The sequence below is a fragment of the Vigna angularis genome, chromosome 1 (genome assembly GCF_016808095.1).
Source record: "Vigna angularis cultivar LongXiaoDou No.4 chromosome 1, ASM1680809v1, whole genome shotgun sequence".
NCBI classification, from domain to species: Eukaryota; Viridiplantae; Streptophyta; class Magnoliopsida; order Fabales; family Fabaceae; genus Vigna; species Vigna angularis.
This window is the reverse complement of record NC_068970.1, coordinates 28,266,812-28,286,822: the sequence shown is the minus strand read 5'-3', so window position 1 is coordinate 28,286,822 and position 20,011 is coordinate 28,266,812. Positions and strand designations below refer to the sequence as shown.

The 20,011-nt window shown below is 30.4% G+C and overlaps 2 protein-coding genes across 2 annotated transcripts; both read right to left on the bottom strand.

The window, feature by feature from the left end:
• Positions 1 to 1,292: 1,292 nt before the first annotated feature.
• On the bottom strand, positions 1,293 to 7,145 carry LOC128194215 (uncharacterized). The gene is made up of 8 exons (XM_052869205.1): positions 7,121 to 7,145; positions 6,766 to 7,041; positions 6,104 to 6,385; positions 3,440 to 3,507; positions 2,771 to 2,876; positions 2,577 to 2,685; positions 1,681 to 1,788; positions 1,293 to 1,560 (listed from the first exon to the last, which is right to left on the bottom strand). The coding sequence occupies exons 1-7, from the start codon at positions 7,143 to 7,145 to the stop codon at positions 1,755 to 1,757; spliced, it is 900 nt and encodes a 299-aa protein (XP_052725165.1). The 3' UTR covers positions 1,293 to 1,560; positions 1,681 to 1,754.
• Positions 7,146 to 14,125: 6,980 nt separating this feature from the next.
• Positions 14,126 to 15,498, bottom strand: LOC108342349 (MYB-like transcription factor 4). The gene is made up of 3 exons (XM_017580108.2): positions 15,246 to 15,498; positions 15,031 to 15,160; positions 14,126 to 14,782 (listed from the first exon to the last, which is right to left on the bottom strand). Exons 1-3 carry the CDS (start codon positions 15,373 to 15,375, stop codon positions 14,353 to 14,355), a joined length of 690 nt encoding a protein of 229 aa, XP_017435597.1. The 5' UTR covers positions 15,376 to 15,498; the 3' UTR covers positions 14,126 to 14,352.
• Between the last annotated feature and the right edge of the window lie 4,513 nt (positions 15,499 to 20,011).

Genomic DNA, 20,011 nt, shown 5'->3' with positions numbered 1-20,011 from the left:
ACAACTTTACACTTAAAAACAAAACCGCTTTTGGCAACTATTTTAACTGCCATTAGAATAAGGATTAATGAATGGGTGAATAAATAATTTGAAATTTTTAATTGAAAAATTAATCAATTAGATTAAACGTTATACTTTTCAATAAACGCTTTTTATATTTTAATTTTATAATTGTTGTACAAACTAATAATTTTATAAATAGGCAACAATTCTTTTTCAATAAGCTTCATTATTATAACCCTTTAAGTGATTTGCACTCTTGATAAATGCTCTTAGTGGACAAAGAAAAAGGTTCCAAGTGGGGAGATGCCACTTCTAAGAGAAGGGCCTTACAATATTATTTTAATGAGGAGTGTGGAGGATTTTAATTCATGATTAAAGAGTATGAAGGCATAAGCAATAAAAAAACTATAGTAAATTTATTATATGTGACTCAATAATTGGCTATGTATAGCATCAATCCAAAAATTACATTAGAATTCCTTTTCCAACCTTCTTAATCATTCTATAATAGAAATTCCAAGTAGAAATGTTGTAAAAGAAAATAAATTCTACAAGAAAAATTAGAGGCAACTATGTTATAGATTTTGTCAACTCAAAAGCAAAAAATAAAATGAAATTACACCTATGAAGAAATGAGTTACACAAATCTCATTAATCAATAGTATTGTCAACCATGTTGGGTCCAATTAATTATGGAAAACACTTTGTTGTATGTCATAGGAAGAATTATTTTAGCCTAATAATTATACTTTAAAACATCTCAAAATAATAATAATAATTATTATTATTATTATTATTTTATTATTATTATAATAAATAATAATAATAATAAAATAATAATAATAATAATAGTAATAATATTTTTTATACTTTAATAAATAGCAGAAAGACCCACACGCACTATAAAAATAAAAAATTTTATCAAGGATTTTTTTTGCATGCGGTTTTAATTCCCGGTCAATACATTTTCCATCGTTGATAAAATCACTAGAAAAATCACCATCATAAAAATTTCCGGCAGTTTTTTCATAACCACAGCTATTTGTAGGATTTTTCAGAAATCACCGTTATTTACGGAAGGTTTCACAGAAATTGTCCATACTTGCCGGAGTTCAGAAAAACCGTTAAGACTTGCATAGGTTAATATAAAACTACAGGTATTTTTTGATTTATGTAGTTGAGGTTTTAAAAACCGTCAATAATAAAAATAACTTAATTTTTTTTATTATTCAAATTATTTGATTAATGTGATTAATATAAAATATATTTAATATTAAACTAAAATAATATAAAACCAAAAGTAATTATTATTATATAAAATAAACTGTAAAATTTAAAATACAATTAATTTTTTAACTTAAAAGTTAATATATGTTCAATCCTAAAAATTAAAAATAAACATGTTCTTTTACGTAACAAATCAAGAAATGTTCTGAATAATAATTATCATTCTTGTTCTTCGTTTCATATCTTTCTTGTTCTTCATTTTCATTCATTTGATCATCATTCTTGTTCTTCATTTTCATCATTATTTGATATGCTTACTTGATCATATACCTACAATATAAAATAATAATTAATTAATAATTTTGAAAAATGAACTTGCTTCTTTAATCATCATATATATTCAACATCATTTCATCCTTGCATTTTATAGCAACTTAAACCATCACCTACCATTTTACCAAGTGGCATTCATTAGCAATAAATCATACACTTGCTATTTGGGAAGTGAAACTCTTGGTAGCCCATTACCACACGTTAGTACTACCAAATATGTTGTCCCTGCAATCACATTTGAACAGAGTTTCTGCTATAATATTACTAATTGTCATGCTTTTATCCATCCAATCAAAATGAAACTACCTAATCACATAATGAAAAAGGATAATTCATCATGAATAAATCAATGATTTTTTCAACCTACTACCGTTAAGGCTGGAAATATATAAATCACTTGAAAAGGTAGAACTATGCTAAATAATACAAATTATTGAATGTGTACCATATTTGAGAAAGCTAAGTTAGAAAATATAATTTTGTTTTCACAGAACAAAAAAATCTGCAAATGATTAATGTGAGTATTTAACATAATTTATTATATAAATATTTTATATTTTTCTTAAATAGGCTATGTATAACTATTTTTGCACATCTTTACAATATTATAGGAAAATTTTCACGCATAAAATTCATCTTTCTTTTATGTTTTTAACGTTAACAAGGCAACAACAGAATTTAACAGTAAACCTTGACAGAGGAGACTAAGATGCAACATGATCAAAGCACCTTCAAAACCAAAACATATATTAATATAAATAGAAGAAAAAACCAGTAATAAACATTTTTCAAACTTGGGGTTGAAGTGCTTCCTGCTCTTAGAATGATACCAAACCAGCACTAAAAAGCAACACGAGAATGAAGGAAAACAAAGTTGATGGAAACTGCAAATATAAAAATTGAAACTGAAATCAAAGAAAAAGAGCATTTCCCATGAGCTATTACCGTGAAAGCATTTTAGAATCCGAACAATCAATGCATAAACTGAGTTGAATCCAAATGAAATATCTTACAGATACGTAAGGCGTGGTATCGTGCTCAACCAGTTAATTTGGACCTTTATATAAATTTGGATATTCAACCAGTTAATCAACTTTCTAACTATCATGGTTTTGGTGGGATCTGCAAATGATATTCACAGTACACTTCATCAATTTTTTCAACTAGCAAACGAAGACAAAAAAGGTTGATCGACAAAATTCTGTACCAAAAAAAGGGCATGGATTAGCCTTGGGAATCCTTGCCATTTCCTTCTCCAACTCTTTGTGCAGAAGTTCCATGATCAGTATCTTCTCTTTCTCGGCACCTCTTTCCTGTAATGATTTGTAGATGTTCATAAGCATTTTACGCATATAGTGAATCCACTACAAGAAAAAATTGAATTACATACAGCCAAAATCCTATACAAGGCACAAAATCTTACATACGGAAATATCCATATATAAAATCCGTATATAATTAAAGATGTAATTACATACAGAAAAATCCATATGTAACTTTATGGTTTTATAAAAAAAAAAATAGATTATCCTAATTTTCTATTCCTTTTGCGGCCCATAAACTAACATGAACCAATAGCTTGCATATGTCAGATTCAGTCATTCCCCATCAATTTGATATAACCCAATACATAAGATAACATAAGTAACATCATACAAAAATCAAGAAGCACAACTGGGATTAAAACAGATGATACAACCATGAATAGCAAAACCCTATGAAAATAGTACACCTCATCATTATAAAACTATAGATATTTGTATGTTACTTACTCAGTCTATGTTAAACAAAACCAATACCGCATGTTAAACAATAACATAGCCTTAGGGAAACAATAGTTGTAAGTTTTCAGAAAAATAAAAGTTTAGTTTCATACCTCTTTTGCAGTTTTCCTTTCCTTCTCTCTGTTTCCTGCTTGCACCTTTCTCCGTGGTAGAGCAAGCTCTGGAGATATATCATACTTGTTACTCCTTGTATAATAAAAGTCCAACCAACAAATATTTACCAATACTTACTAAAGAAAGTATTCATATTTAGTTATTCAAACAAATATATATATATATATATATATATATATATATATATATAAATATCCAAGTTTAATCAATTCAAATAAGATATAAAATTTCAATAAGAACAATTAAATGAAAGAAGCCATCTCCTTCTATCACGTGAAAATATCAAATTTCCATCCATTCAATTACAAAACATTAAAACAACACCAACTCTGGAAAGTCTCACCAAACTTAATTTGTCTAAATTTTACATAATGCTATGCAATTCATCCACCATTATTATTATTATTATTATTATTGTAATTTTTATTTTTATTATTATTTTATTTTATTTTATTAATTTTTTTTAAAAACAAGATAAAAGATGTATCAATCAAAATTGTCTTTCACGTAAAACGATATAATAAGTTTTCACTACTTTAAAATATAACTTAAACATTGTATGTAGCCCAAAAGAAATTTTAATGAACTTAATTTCAATAATTTTGGTCTGCACTTATTTTGCTACCAAGGCCACTTCTGATTTCAGTCACCAACCACCAATTTAACACCTTAGATTTTAACTATCATGTTGGTCACTGTTCAAAAGTGGGTGTGATAATTCTTTATTTCTCAAAGTTAAACTCTAACCAACTCGTCATCACAGACATCTAATCTTCAATACTTAATACAGGATATTTGGTTAACCATGCTGCACTTAATAGCCACATCAAAGACTAACCAAGGAATCATTCCTTACGTCCTGCATCTTTGACTTAAAACAAAAACCACTCACTACATTTTAAATTCCAATCCAATTAAATACACTCACAGACATATTATAAACAAAGGTGCTTCTTCATTATACACAATTAACACTAAATTATATATATACTAACCTTATCTCATAAAATTTCTGCACAAACAAATTTCAGAAATAATTCATCACTACTCCAATACGTTTCAGCAGTTCCTTGACTACATTATAAGTTAGAACGTGTCTCTTCCCCAAACTCAATTCCCTAATCAATATTATCTTTCGACCATTGAAGCATAGATCCAGCCGAAAACAGAATCTGATTGCATACAAGCTACTGCCCTCACACGTCCATTAGAATTTCTTTCCTAAGTTAGTTTCCAAAACCAGAATAAGAAGCTATCAATACTACAATCAGATTTCAAATCAGATTAAGGAGTTATTATTCCAGGAGAGTTTGCTTTCTATATAGATCAAGTTTTGACACACATAAACGTGACTAGGAAGGGGGAGGACATGTTCCCCTCGGTTCGCTCCACCAACATAAACAAGGAGGAACTTATGAACTCAAAGGTTCACGTCTAAACATAACTAAGATCCAATCACGTTTCCAAGACTAATTTCAAGAGGTTTTCATCACATAATTCAGATTCCAAACTAGATTCAAAGTGTTATATAAGAGAGTAGCAATTCTACCTTATATCAACTAAACAAAGGTCTATCCATCAAAGGAAGAAATCTGAAATTTTGATCTAGAAAGGATGAAGAACCAAGGAGAATAAGGTTGTTCTGAATGGTAACCAAATTCCATCTAGCTAATGTAATAGTCAATGATTGAAAGGCCACGGTTTTATCACCGTGAGAGTTAATGAATGAGAATAAGAGAAGAGTTGTCCTACCAGCACAAAGCAACATATAAACAATCATTTTGGGAACAAAAACAACAACCTTAACGTGATAATTGAGAAGCCATACTTAAATCTAATTCATGTACATGTCCTATTCTTAATTTCTTATCTTCAACTATCTACCATTTACCACTGTGAAAGTCTGGTCCAACTTTATTTTATAACTTTAAGGAACCATTAGTACACCAAGAGGAAACGGACAGACTTAACGGACAGACTTGACAGCAAGGATGCGAGAAATTGACTTTGGTCCATGCTTTCAATGAATAATGAAAAGAAAAGACAACAAAAGGGGGAATGGCTAACTCTGGCCCCATTCGGTGGAATGAAAGAGTAACCCAATTATTTTATATTTCCAGTAGCATTTTAATAATTTCCTGGTTCATGAAGATGCACTGATGGGCACATCATGGTTCATGAGTCACACCAAAATCTGATCAAAGTTATGTAGCTGTTAGGGAAAAATTTACAACTGAAACTGCTTCCACCAATATAAGCAAGTCCAACACATTTGTTTAGAAAACTATTTTACCAAGAAGCATGGCTTACAGGATAATAAAATAAGATGGCTCAAAATAAATATGGTGAAATGGTTAATTTCAACAGAAAACATTTTAAAAATCTGCACTACAAGTTCCCACATTTTAAAACATTTTAAACGCGTATACGGCTAGTTCCCACATCCTTTCTTAACAACCGAAAACATTTCATTCATCCTCTTCAAACACCTATTATACAAAGGTTATGTTCCTTTTCAACCTATTAATACAAAACATTCAAACTCTAATTATCAGTAACTAGAATAAGTGCACAAAAAGACAAGTCCAAACAGTAATGAATAAAAGTTAATGAAACTTAGTAGCAAAATGGCTGAGGCATACCATACGCGCTTACTGTGTTGCCAATTCCAGATGGCTTTCCATGAATGATCTTCTCCCCTTCAAAGCCCCACTTATTTACGAACTCAAGATCCTTCTCTGTAAAGGAGAGCCATCCTTGATGACTCAAATCCAGAGAAACAGAATCAGTATAAGCCAACAAGGTCGACGCCAGAGCCACACAAAACGCAGCCGAGGAACCCAATCCTGAACCGAGAGGAAGTTCAGAAGTGACAACCACAGTAGCAGGCTTAAATCTACACAAAGTGCGAAACACAATCAAACCTACACAAATAAAACAAAAACACATTCACACACACAACAAGAATTTTAGAGTTGGTTCAGACCCTTGAATAAAAGAGTACAGCCAGAGAAACGTGGAAACTCGAGAGGCAATTCCACTTTTAGCCTCTGGAATGTCCAGCTCTTCAACGAGTGCCGCAATGATCTTGGCAACCTCAACGGAGCAGGAGGTAGGAGTATACTTAATACAACTTCCAACCTTCTTTAACCACAACACAATGCCTCAATCGAACTTTGGAAAGAATGAAACACAGCTTGCCGAAACACAAATGTCCCAATTAAAACCAAAACGCAGATTACGGTTCCTGTGGTTTACGATTTTAGGGATTACTAGAGAATGAAGGAAGAGAAGGATTACTTACCAAATGAAGGGACCGTTGAAGACGTCACCTTAAGCAACCACAACAACGAACTTCGTGAGCTCAATGCACAGAACCACACCAACGAGAAGGCTGAACGAGAAGGCAGAACGAGAAAACTAAAAGAGAAGGCCGAACACAAACACTTCGTCAACAAACACCAATGCTTCGTCAACAAATGATGAGAGGCCAAAAGAGAAGAAGGTTCTTCGTTGAGGGACAAGAAAAAAACGAAGTTAGTTGAGTGGGGGACGAGGGTTTCATAAGACCTAAATTTACCTTATTATATTTTTGCAATAAACTTTTCTCCAGATCCGTACGTAACTTTGGTAGGAATGATTCACTTTCAATTATATACGAATTATATACGTATTAGAGCCCATTACATATGATGCAGTCCTTAGAAAATATTCCCGCTGCAACGCGCCTTATTTATATACGGATATTATATATTAATTATTGGTAGGTACAAATTCGTATATAAAATTTGTATGTAATATATTTTTTTATATTTGTATATAAAATTTGTATGTAATATATTTTTTTATATTTGTATATAAAATTTGTATGTAATATTTACATTATATACGGATTAAAATCTGTATATAAATATCGATAGATAATTTCAATTTTTTCTATAATGATCATTTCATTGGGTTAAGTAAGTCATTTGATAATGATAAATTAAATATAAAAATTTTTAAATCTTTAAACAGGACTTGACAACTAAAGGTGATTGCATCAATGAGTTACAAAACCTCAACACCATGTCAATGGTTGCATTGTTTGGTAAGTTGAAAGAACATGAACTGGATCTCGAGAGATTGAACGAGGATGAAAAGAAAGGAAAGAAAAAGACTTGGACATTTAAATCTGAAATTAATAAAAGCAAACATCTTAATGAAGAAGAAAACTCTAAAGAAGATGAAGAAAATATGGGTCTCTTCATTAAGAAATTTAACAAGTTCATGAAGTCTAAGGATAAAAAAAGATTTAAAGATGGGAAGAAAGAAACAAGGAATCATCATGAAATAGTACAGAATACAAAAGACTTTAAATCAAAGTAAATCAAAGAGTTTTTATATCATCATTAAAAAGGAGGAGATTGTTAGCATAAAGCTGAAGAGAATAAGTTTTGATGATGTCTCAAAGTCAAGTCTCAAGTGTTCTTGTTGCAAAAAGATCTTGATGAAGACTTGTCTTGTGTTAAAGCTTTTGTAATTTAGTAGATTTATGTATAGGATGTGGTTTATATTTGATTCTATGTATTGTTTGCCTTAAGTTGCGTTAAAATTTGTTTTGAATAAGAAAACCTCATTTTATACTCAAGATAATCGATTATAAACTTCTAATAATCGATTATTATTAATCAACTATAACTTTCCATAATCGATTATCACGAGCAATTATGAGAATTTTTAAGCAAGTTTTTTACCATTGTGCATTCATTAAATGCATATCGATTACCATAAGTGTGGATAATCGATTATCACACGTTAATTAGCTCACAACTGATTTTTGGAGGTATTCTTGAGTGAGATTTCTATAAATTGGATTGAGACTCTCATTCTAAGATACGAACTACGTTGTATTCGAAATTCTTATCTGTTGTGTGTTGTGATAAGTGTTATAGGGTTTGTGTAACCCTTGTGCTTGTGGCTTTGAGAACTTGGTGTTGGGATAGAGGGAGAACTTTCACGGGAATTGTGATTGAGTGTTGTTGTTGTTGTTGAGTTAAATTTTGTCATCTTTTGTGAAGATTTAAAGGAGGTATTCATCCTTTGTGAAGCATTCAGAGGAGGTGTTCATCTCTTGTGGGTTTCAAGGAAAATGAGTTTCATCTCTTGTGGTAATAAGAAAGGTATTCTAACCTTAAACTGTGTTATTTTATTTGTATTTGTAAAATTTTGTTGGTTTGTGATAGTGAAGTATTAATTCTCGTTAGAGATTAACAATTGGACGTAGAATTTGTCTGATTTGAACCCATATAAAAATTATTTGTGCAATTTTCGCTCTTTCTTACTTTTTTATTTGCTTAAATTGTTATTAAGGAATTTATATTTTACGAAAAAATTATTAAAAGTATTATTTGCAATAAGAAATCAATGCACCACTTCTTGTTTATTATACATGTTAACCATTCCGCTACAACGTTAATGAAGATTATAACATTTTAAGTAACACTGCGTACAAGATAATGATAACTTCAGTGAAGATTATAGCATTTTGAGCTACCGCTTCAGTTGATTTTTCTTACTAGTTCTCCTTGGTACTTTATTTTCTTGCATTTAGATTTCTAGTTCGTTTATTTCCTCGACAAATTTACCTTTTAGTTTTCAAACACACACTACTTTATTCCACCTTCATCTTCAACAGTTTCATTTACGTTATTAAAAACAAGTTCTGATTTTAAGTATTGCAATTTCCATATTAATTAAGACATTCTAAAACTCTAATTATCAAAAAGAAATGCATGAGTTCTTAATTATATTCACGTAAGATAATTTATCAATTAGATATATTTGTAAAATTATTCAAGATATAAATGGTTTATAAATAAACTGTGTTAATTATTGAATTTTGAATTAAAATAAATTAGATGGAAAAACAATTTGTATATTAGTCCTATTATAAAAATCCAGATTGAGTTTTTGTTTGGTTCAGTAAACATTGAATAAGCATTGAACCAAATTTTCTTAGAAGATTTTTTTTTATATTTAATCTAATCATCTTTGTTCAAGATATCGTCTTCTAATATGTCAATGTTCCTTATCATGGTTCACTTTTGGAATAGGGATCTCCCATCATCAAGCTCCCATCCGGACTACTTACTCCAACTCTCCTTCATGTGGCAACTATTACTAGCTTGAATTGAGTAAATAAATGTCAATGAGTTTGTAGCATATCTTTTACATAATTAAGATACTCCTTGAATATGTTTGACTAAGTTATTTAGCCCAAATATATTTTATGTTCAATGAAGTTGTTAATACTATACTCGTTGAGACTTAACGACAATCTTTCAGGTTCGATATGGTTATTCAATTATTTCTTTCTTCTATATATTTTCAAAAGGAGAATGCCAAAATGGAAGGAAATAACCTCAAAGGAACTCTTAAACGAAAAATTGATAGAAGCAATGCTCAAAGAAACATTATATTGTTTTTTCCTTAGATGCAAAACCCAAACCCTTAACAGTTCCATACACAGAAATGCATCAAAATAAATAAATGTCTAACAAGTTTACATGTGCAATTTTGAAAATCTCACCTTTAATCGTTTGTTCACTTTAATAGATTTGGAGGAGAGTAATTGAATGAATTTGAAGGTAAATTTTTGAAATAAGTTTTAGAAATAAATTATTTTAATTTGTCGCATCAATTAAATTCTACACTAATTCTTACCAATTTACTTCCAAATCTACTCTCACTTACTTCCAAAATCCACTCAAATAAACAAACAAAAAATTTAACTTCAAATTCTTTCAAATTCATTCAACCATTATCTCTCAAATTCATTTAAATGAACAGGACTAAGAGAGCCCAACATCGTCTTTGACCTCCATAGGAGAAGCCTTAATACCACTACCACCACGTCTTCGACCTCCTCACCAGTTGGTTTCAACTTCTGAAATTTCCAAGGAATGCGGGCTGCACCTCCTTATACCAGTGGGTTTAAGCTTATGAAACTTCCAGTTGAAGATTCCAGCTTCACGCACCAATGCAATTCGGGTTTGCGAGAAGGCTTCTTGCTCACCAACGCTACTCGGGTTTGGAACCTTTCCTGACGTTTCCGAGAGCACTAATCACCAATTCCACTCAGCTTAATAAATAAGGGTGCAACTAATATAATTTAACTTTTTATTTATTTTTCCTCCTTAGCCATTGACACTTTCATTAATAGTTTTATTTTTTATTTACTTCTCTATTTAGCATGGATTAGATTGATCCTTATATTAATAAAAAATTATTTCGTATTGTCTGTTTAACCTCTGTAATATTTAATGTTATTATTTTTTATATATCGATTAATTAATTTGTGTAAGTTTAGAGTTAATTTGACTCATTGTATTTTTTTATTTTATTTTTGTGTCTTGTTAAAATTGGTTTGAAATTAATAAAAATATCTTTAGAAAATATATTTTTTAAAACATATTCGTTTGAAAAGCTACATGATTTCCCCTTTTTCAACTTAACTGGTTTTGACTTATACATAAAGAAAAATTGTCATTTGGCGTCTAACTTTTTTTCTTACTTTCACTTTATAACTCTTAAATAATAAAATTTTATATTTAATTAATAAATTATATATAAATAAATTTTTAAAATAAAATAATAATATTCATAATTGTAAATGATAGTATAAAACAATGATAGTGTAAAACTATCGTAAGTTAGGAATCCGAATATAAATTAAGAATTACATGAGAAAATTAAATAATATGTAAAAAATTCATAAACATTAAATTTTAAAATTTTATGTGTAAGAAATTAGAAAATAGAGTATTAGAGTAGATAGGTGTATTAAAATAATGAGACGAGCAAGTTACTTTAAAATAATCTTATAATATAAATAGAACTTTATAAAGATCGGGTCATTATCTAAAACACTTCTATCTCTCTAGAACACTATTCACCTAGAGTTCTCTGCCTTCTCTCATTTGAGTTATCTGTTTGATGATGGAAGTGCCTAAAGGATCCTGGTGTCGAGGGCTACAATCTTGACCGATCAGTTTCTTGTTTTCAGCCGGTAAGTCATTTCTCCTATTTTCCCGTATGTCTTTAACCTTGATCATGCAAACTTTTCTGTTTGCATGTATTGGGTTGCTTTCCTCTTCAATTTATAGTTTCATCTAGGTTTTAAGAGTTGTTTCCTATCACCAATTGGTGAGTTGTAGGTTTCTGTCAAGTTTCCTTGTGGTGCAAGCTTCAATCGGGATTCTATGAGCTGTGTTGACTTTGAGTGAGGTAAGGGAAGCTGGATTTTATCGCTGTTTATTGAATGATTTTATGCATTTGTGAATAGTTTGTTAGTATTAGATATCGAAAGCTGAAATGTTAAGTTAAATGTCAAAATGAATGTGCGTAATGTGGCTATTGTAAATGTGCATGGATGAACTTTGATTTTTATCTAAATTGAATGATGATTGTGGTGTATTGGATTGATTAAATTTGTATGTGGTATGATTAGACTGTATAAATCTGCTGTGGAGATGTACCTTGGTAAATTGAAGATTTTTTTTTATTGATTTTATAGTTGATTTGGAGGAAGGGAGGTAGTGAAAATGAGAATTAGGAGTCAGAGGCTAATTTGGTCTGTGGGGACAGTTTAGGTAAGTCAAATGTGACTTGTTTGAGTCATTCAAATGGTTAAAAACAGGTTCTAAGTGGTAAATTGTGATTTTGGTCCTTAAGTTGATAAATTTGGTATTTTAGAGTATGAATTGAGTTTTAAACACTATGGATTGATGTTAGGAAGGTTTAGAATCACTTAGATAAGTCTAACTAGGTATAAAACACAATCTAGGGGTGTTAGAAGTTGGGGAAATTAGTTGTAATTGGTATTTTGTGATTTAGTTGCATAAATCTGCAGAATTTCGTTCTGCAGATTATGCAGACTCGCTGTGCGAATAGTTTCGCATAGCGAGTCGCTATGGGGAGGTGCTCTCTGCCAAGGGCATTCGCACAGCGAGTTGGTGCGTTGTGCGAATGACTTGAGAGGTTGCTCTGTGTTTGTATATTCGCACAGCGAGTTTAGGCGTTGTGCGAATGGTTGAGGTGAGTTGCTCTTTGTCTAATGATTCGCATGGCGAATCAAGGCGCGGTGCGCCTGGTTGGGGTTTGGAGTTACTTCTAATTTTATTCGAATAGTGAAAATGGTAGCATAGCGAGTGGTTTGGGAAGGTTGGTCTCTGTCTGGGTTCTCGCATAGTGACTTGGGGCGCTATGCAAGAGGTTGAGGTCTGGTACCTCTGCAAGTTAATTCGCATGGCGAGATGAGTCGCTGTGCGAGGGACTCTTGGTTTCATTTTGCGAGTTGGGTGCGCGAAGCGAAAGGTCTGAAACAATTTACTCTTTATTACTTTGTATTGAGTTTGATTAAATTACTTGTGGTATGTATTGTGAATTATGTTTGAAGGTGGATGTTTGTATATAATTGAGAATTATTATGAGTTCAATTATAAATAAAAGTATGTGATTCAAAGGGGTGAATGTAAGTTCGGTGTAGAATCTCTTGGTGAGATTCTAGGTTGTTTAGAATGATTGCAGGAAGCTCAGTCTTGGGGGTTTTCCTGAAACTCCAATGGTCTTTCATTCTCAAGTAGAGAGGATTGAACCATGTGGTGAGGAGTAGCAGGAGGTCTTAGTCTTGGGGGCTTCCAGTATGCCTCAAGGTCCGGAACAGACTAACCTCGTGAGAGTGGTAGGGTGAAACCCATTGAAAATGGCTTTGCAAAGCAGTAGAGGCCACCACGAGTGCATAACCCGCCATAGCTTGGCAATCATTCTAAGTCCGGACGGTAAAGTCTAGGTCATAACATGTTAGGATGTCTGAACTAGTTTATCTTGTTTAAATAATTATGTGAATGTGTTATGTGATACAATTGTATGAATTCTTTTATATCTAGCTTACCCTTACTTTTCTGTTATCTGTCCTTGTATGTTTTTTCTTTTGCGATGATCACCTGATTGGTTTGAGTTTAGGGAGATATTTGTTTTAGTTACTTCAGCGTTAGGTGATTGAAAGGATTTAATAAAGAAGTCGGACAAATCTACAGGTGTAGATATTGTTTTTCGTAGATTTATTTCTTATATTAATTAATTTATAGTATATATAATATTCATTTTAGTAATATTTTACTATTTTTAATAGGATGTTATATTGTGTGTGCAATTAACTTTTATCAGTAAAACAAACATCAACGTCCATATACTTAAACCTGAAAGAAAAACCTACATTGTTATTTGATATTATAATTACCAGGTTCTGAACGGAATTGTCATTCCGAATAAACAATTTTCAATGCATTCCCAAACTAACGTTTCCGTCAGAAAGATAGATACCTATTGAATATTTCCATTGTTTATAACGCCACAATTATAGCCTCCAAATCTGTGGCAAGTGAATGAACCTCACTTTTTCAGGACCAACAAGGAAATATTACTACAAGTACGTTCCAGAGGATTCAATCTATTTGTTAATAATTGGATTTACGATTGAGATATACAATCTTTTCATTTTCATAGAAGAATTTTTTTAGTATTCTTATATATAACATAAATACATACATACATGTATATATATATATATATATATATATATATATATATATATATATATATATATAAAATATTTATGAACGTATATAGCAGCAATTAATGGCTTCCATTGGGTATAGAAATATTGGTTTGCTTTTATGCCATTGGAAAGTTTGCAATAAAGCATTAACCAACATTCTTTCTAGTTGAGAGTGTTATCCTTCATGAACAACACAAGCTCTCTCATTTTCCCTGTTCGTAAGATCTCAATATATAATCACAAGTTGTGGTTCGACGAGTAGATCGGATCCTATTGAAGCCATGATGTTTATTACTGAAACAGAAGAAGTGTAGAAGGAGAATCATAAGGCAGTTTCCTGGATGAATAAGATTGACGAAAGGGTTTTAGATTGTTTTGAGAAATAGTGTGTGATTCTGAAGGAATGGCGATAGAGAGATCAAGGTTTAAATCCGGAAGGGCATATGATGACTGAGCCTCGCCACTTGCATCGTCTGAGACATCACCATAAACATGACGAGGTGATTTACATGGCTTGTTCTTTTCAACGACTTTCGTGCCAAAAGGTTCTGAGGCATCTTCAGACATGGGTGGATTCTGAAGGAAAGGGACTTTATGATCTAATCGATGATTATTTGGATCAATGCCTTTGCTAATTAGCTTTCTTTTTATATGAGAATTCCAATAGTTCTTCACTTCGTTATCTGTACGACCAGGCAATCTCCCTGCTATAAGTGACCACCTGTATGAGTCAATATTAAAAGATTAATTATTTTTCTTACTTTATAAGTCCAACTAATAGAAAACCTTTTCAGCAATACGTTGGAAAAAGTTGGCTTTAATTTCCATTTATATTCCTCAATGATGATTACTCAATGATGATATAATGTTGCTCAGTACACATATATGATCAAATTTTTTTCATTCTTATACACTCACAAACACATTTAAAAAAGTGGGTTCATGGTGTTTTCAGAACTAAATTCGCACCGGTTGCCAAGTAGCGCATGAAGCTTAATGATGAGATCTTCTTCATCTTCAGCAAAGTTGCCTCTTTTAAGGTCTGGCCTTAGATAGTTTATCCATCTCAGTCTACAACTTTTGCCACACCGAAGTAAACCTATCATCATGAAAAAAAGTGCATGAGGTGAAATGTATATTATATATAATTTGTTACAGTTTGGATATATTAATTTATTCCATACCAGCAGCCTGAGGGAGTGTACGCCAACAAACCTCACCGTGTTTGTTGATATAATCTATGAGTTTTTGGTCTTCTTGTTTGGACCAAGCTCCTTTGTTCAAGTCTTTGATATCAGAAGCAGGTTTCCTCATTGTTTCTACGTTTACTCGGGTTTACCTGAAAGAGAAAAGGAAGCTACAAAGGGAAGAACCGAGGTGGGATAAGGTAAAGAAAGAGAAAGAGAAAGAGAAAGAGAAATATGCATTTGCAGGAGAGAGGAGAGGAATGGAAGGAGTGAGGAGATGAAAGGTGGGAATATATAGTATGGGTTGGTTGGTTGGTTGGTTGGAATTAAGGAAGTGTATGTAGTTGACTTGGACCGGTGGTTTTGCTCATACATGACTGCGTGGTTCATGCGTGATTCACAACACACCTTCAGACATAGAGAGAGCAATGACACCACTGTTTGGGAAAAGTGGAGAATCAATTGGTGGTGTTCTTTATCCTTTCTTCCCAAATTTAGAGGATATGACATACGGTTGGTCTTAATGTGATTGCCGGTGAGGTTGATTTATTGCATCTAACTTACTGTCAGATATTTGGTCCACAGCAACTAGATTAGGGCTCAGTTGTTCGGAGAAGAGATGGTGGAGTAAATATTATACACTTCCTACAGTACCAACTTGGTTTTACACTCAATAATTGAATCACTTTCACTTCAACACTTACTACTACATCTAATTCTGAGAAACAAACAAAGAATGGTTATAATATATCAGTTAGAAGCTATATTTATTTATATTTTGAAAATCTGTTCTGAGATTATTTAACTGATATATCTTGAATGGTTTGTTTAGCATATAGTAGAGAAAGGGAAAGTCAATGTTTTGTCATTTAGGTGTTTTGGATTAAAAAAATTGTAGAAGCAGGTGGTACAATAAAAGTAGTGTATGGAAAAGGTACAAGAGTAGAAAGGAGAAAGGGGTAAGTTGGCGGTGTGTGTCACACCTTACAGTGTTGACTGTTAGATTTCTCTTGCTCATTTGTTGTTCTGCTTTGACGAAACAGGATTAAAAGGTGGGTGTGGATGTTCGATGGCACAAGCTAGATTTTCTCTTCTTTTATGTTTCTATGCCAAAATTCGATTATTACTCCCTTCTCAAAAAGTTTAGTGGGTGATCTTCCCTAACAGACACATTTATAGCTCCTCGTGTCTGTGGCAAATGCTTCACATTTTCTCCTTTTGCCACACACATAGCTCTTTACTATATCCATCTCTTTCTCTATACCTAAAACTCTCATTCATTTATCAGTTGATTCGTGTAAGTAATAACTTAAACATGATAATGGCAGGTTATGGAAAACGGTTTAATCACAAAATAAACAAAGTTTCAAAGCCTCGTAGGTGTTAATTCTCACTATAAAATGAGCTTTTACTGAGAACTTATTTTATCATAAAAGATTAAAATTATAAAGTAGACAATAAAAATTATTATTATTATTATTATTATTATTATTATTATTATTATATATATATATATATATAATCAAATTATATATGCTGGTATAATTTGTTTAAGCATTATACTTTTAATAATTTTCTATAAAAAAGTTAACTTTCTTGATCCCATCATTATGTTGTAATTTTATATTAAGATTTTTCATGTCAAATTCTATTAAAATTAAATAAAAATAATAAATTAATCATATTTTAATATATTTATATTACATTAATTTTTTTTATATAAATAAGAAAGGAAAGTGTAATATTAATGATAAATCATTTTATGAAAAGTATTATAGGATTAATAAAATTTAATATATTTAATTAATTAATGTGAATTTAGTTTTCCTTGTAAATAAGAACGGAAACAGTAATATTAATAGTGAGAGAACTCTTTTATAACAAGATGTATTTTAATATAAAAAATTTATTGGTTAGTATATATCTTGGAAGAAGAAATCAAGCTGTCTTTACTATTTTATTTTTATCATATATTTAATGTAAGAGTTATACCATGAAAGTATAATTTCATTTTATATAAGATTACTACACTATTTTCAAGATTTTTTCCTTTTCAAATTTTACATAAGAGTTTTATATTAACGTATATATGTTACACTTTTATAATTTTATAATCTATACTTCAATTTAAGCATGGCTTTGCAAGTATCAAAATATTGTTTTTATTTTTATATTTCTAAATTTTATTTAAAACCTCTCGTGTCACATATCACTAGGGTTTTGTTACATTATTAGGGTATTGTTTTTATAGAATGGAATGTTGTCACAGTAATATCCAAAAGAAGAAGAGGCTGGTGGCTAGGGCAGGCAACAATGGTTGGTGAGAGGCAAGGTGCAGTGCAATGGTGGTAGCATTTTTGGTGTATTACTTTTTGTGTATCTCTTTTTCTAAGGAGAGGACATTTAACTTTCTTCTTTTTTTTCTCAACAATACCTTTTTTCATAATAAGAGTTTCTCTTCTTAATTGCTTTAAACTTTATTTTTCTAGAAAAAATTTTAAACTAAATATATATATATATATATATATAAATCTAGTTTAGAAAATTTAATCGAATTAAATTTAGAAAATGAATTGAACAAAGCTGGAAGTCTCGTCCATAAATACGACACGTGACATCATTTGTGCATTATTACTGACACCCATGCATGGTCATTTGTAATTGTCAGACATTCTCGTACATGAAATAAAATTATATTTAATCTTGTTATCATGCCTATATTCTTTAATAATATTAATAATCCAGTTTATAAAATTGTAGAGATGACTTGGCAATCAATAGTAGTGCTTGTATAAAGAAAAAGATGAAGATCTAATATATTTTAATCTCTTAGATTGTGAGAAATTATTGAATTGATGCGAATATTATTATACACCAAAGTTTTATTTGATGGAAAAGAATGACGTGCCACTGAACCGTTGGTAGTTGTCATTTTCTTAAATAGCAATGGCCATCAGAAAAATCAAAATCGTTGAGACAACTTTATATCAGTTTGAAATAGAATATCAGTGACAACTTATTTTCTCACAGTAAAGACAAAATAGTCAACGTTGGTTATCTCAGATTTGCAGTTGGTGATGATGAGCAGTGTTTTCATGGGATTTTATAAGAAAAGTTTTGTGGCTTGGATTAACCACACTTTTCTTATCTTTTCTCTTTTATAAGAAAAGTTTTCTACTAATATCTCATATTTCGTTATAATAATTTTTTCTTTATTTTTCTTAACTATAAAATCACTACAACCGAACTGTATCTTTGTTGTCGCAATGCTGCATTATTTCAAGGTTACTTCAATCAATTTTTAAGTTAGTATATTTACCAGCATCTGATTATCTTTATAAGTGTATGCTGAGGCATACCTTCCAAGAATAATTGACGGGCAAATACTCTGATTCCAGTTAATGCAGATAGAGTTACTTGACTTTAATTTGAATTTAAATAAAAATATTATAAAATAAAATACATTAAAGTTACAAATGATTAGACTCGCATTAATTTATTTATTTTTATTATTTATATTTATTTAAATGATTATTACTAGTGAAATCGCGTGCATTAACTGAGTTATTTTTTTATAACAAAAAATAATAAAATTATAATTATAAAAGTAAATAGTAATTTTTATGATATAATTATAAATAGCTTTTATTTATTTTATACATGAATTTTATTTATTTAATTAAAAATAATTAAATTTAAAAAATGGTTAAATTTAAAAATTAATTCAATTTAAATAAAACCTTTTCTTGAAAGATAAAAGTTAAAAAAAATTGAAGCAAAATAGGAAATTCCTTTTTATATACAGGTATAAATTATTAGATAGATTAATTTTCTTTATCATAATTTCTTTTATTTGGGTGAGTTTGATTTGTACTAACTAAAATTTATATAATTTCCTTTAGCTTTTCTTTTATATATATAATTTACTCAAATGTTCTCGTCACTCTTTCCCTTTTTCAACACAAAAGAAACTTCTCTTCTACAAATAAAGTCTTTCTTCCATAAAAAAATATTTTTGATCTTTATTTCAATCAGATTTTCTTTTTCTTTTATGGGCAAGGAATAATATATATATATATATATATATATATATATATATATATATATATATATATATGTAAAATATATATAATATAGAAAAACTTTAGAAAGAGAAGGTTTGAATAGAGTTTTAAAATTTTTCGTAAAATAGTGTTTAATTTCAAATTAGACGTGTGCAACAGTAGTTAAACACTTGAATTTATAAAACAATGTTTAGAAAAAACCTTTGAAAAACAAAAAGCAATAAAACATGCTAGATTTTATTGGTTCACTCCAAATTGAGCTATGTCAAATTCTCCCTTAAAGGGGTTTCATTAATCATAACAGATTACAACAAGTTTAACCACTTCTGGTTTACAACTAACTCACTAATTAGAACAATGTATAACAACTTCTGGTATCAACTAGTCTAATTGACTAAATAGTCTAACTCTACTAAGTTAACCTTACAAGTGTTTTATTTCACTTTTGAACAAGAAAACTGCAAAGTGTTTTACAAAATTAATTACAAGAACAAAATGCATGACTCTCTTAGAGAAGATTTGAAATAAGTACGATATGATTATGAAAACGTGAAAATAACTTTATTTTTCAAAGAACAAGTCTAAGAGATAGAGCTTAAAGCCAAAGGCAGCATGAGCGTATTCAAACATAATTCTTTGTTGTCTCCTCTTCATGTAGTCTTTTTTATATAAACTTCTTCAAAAATGATGTGTTACTCA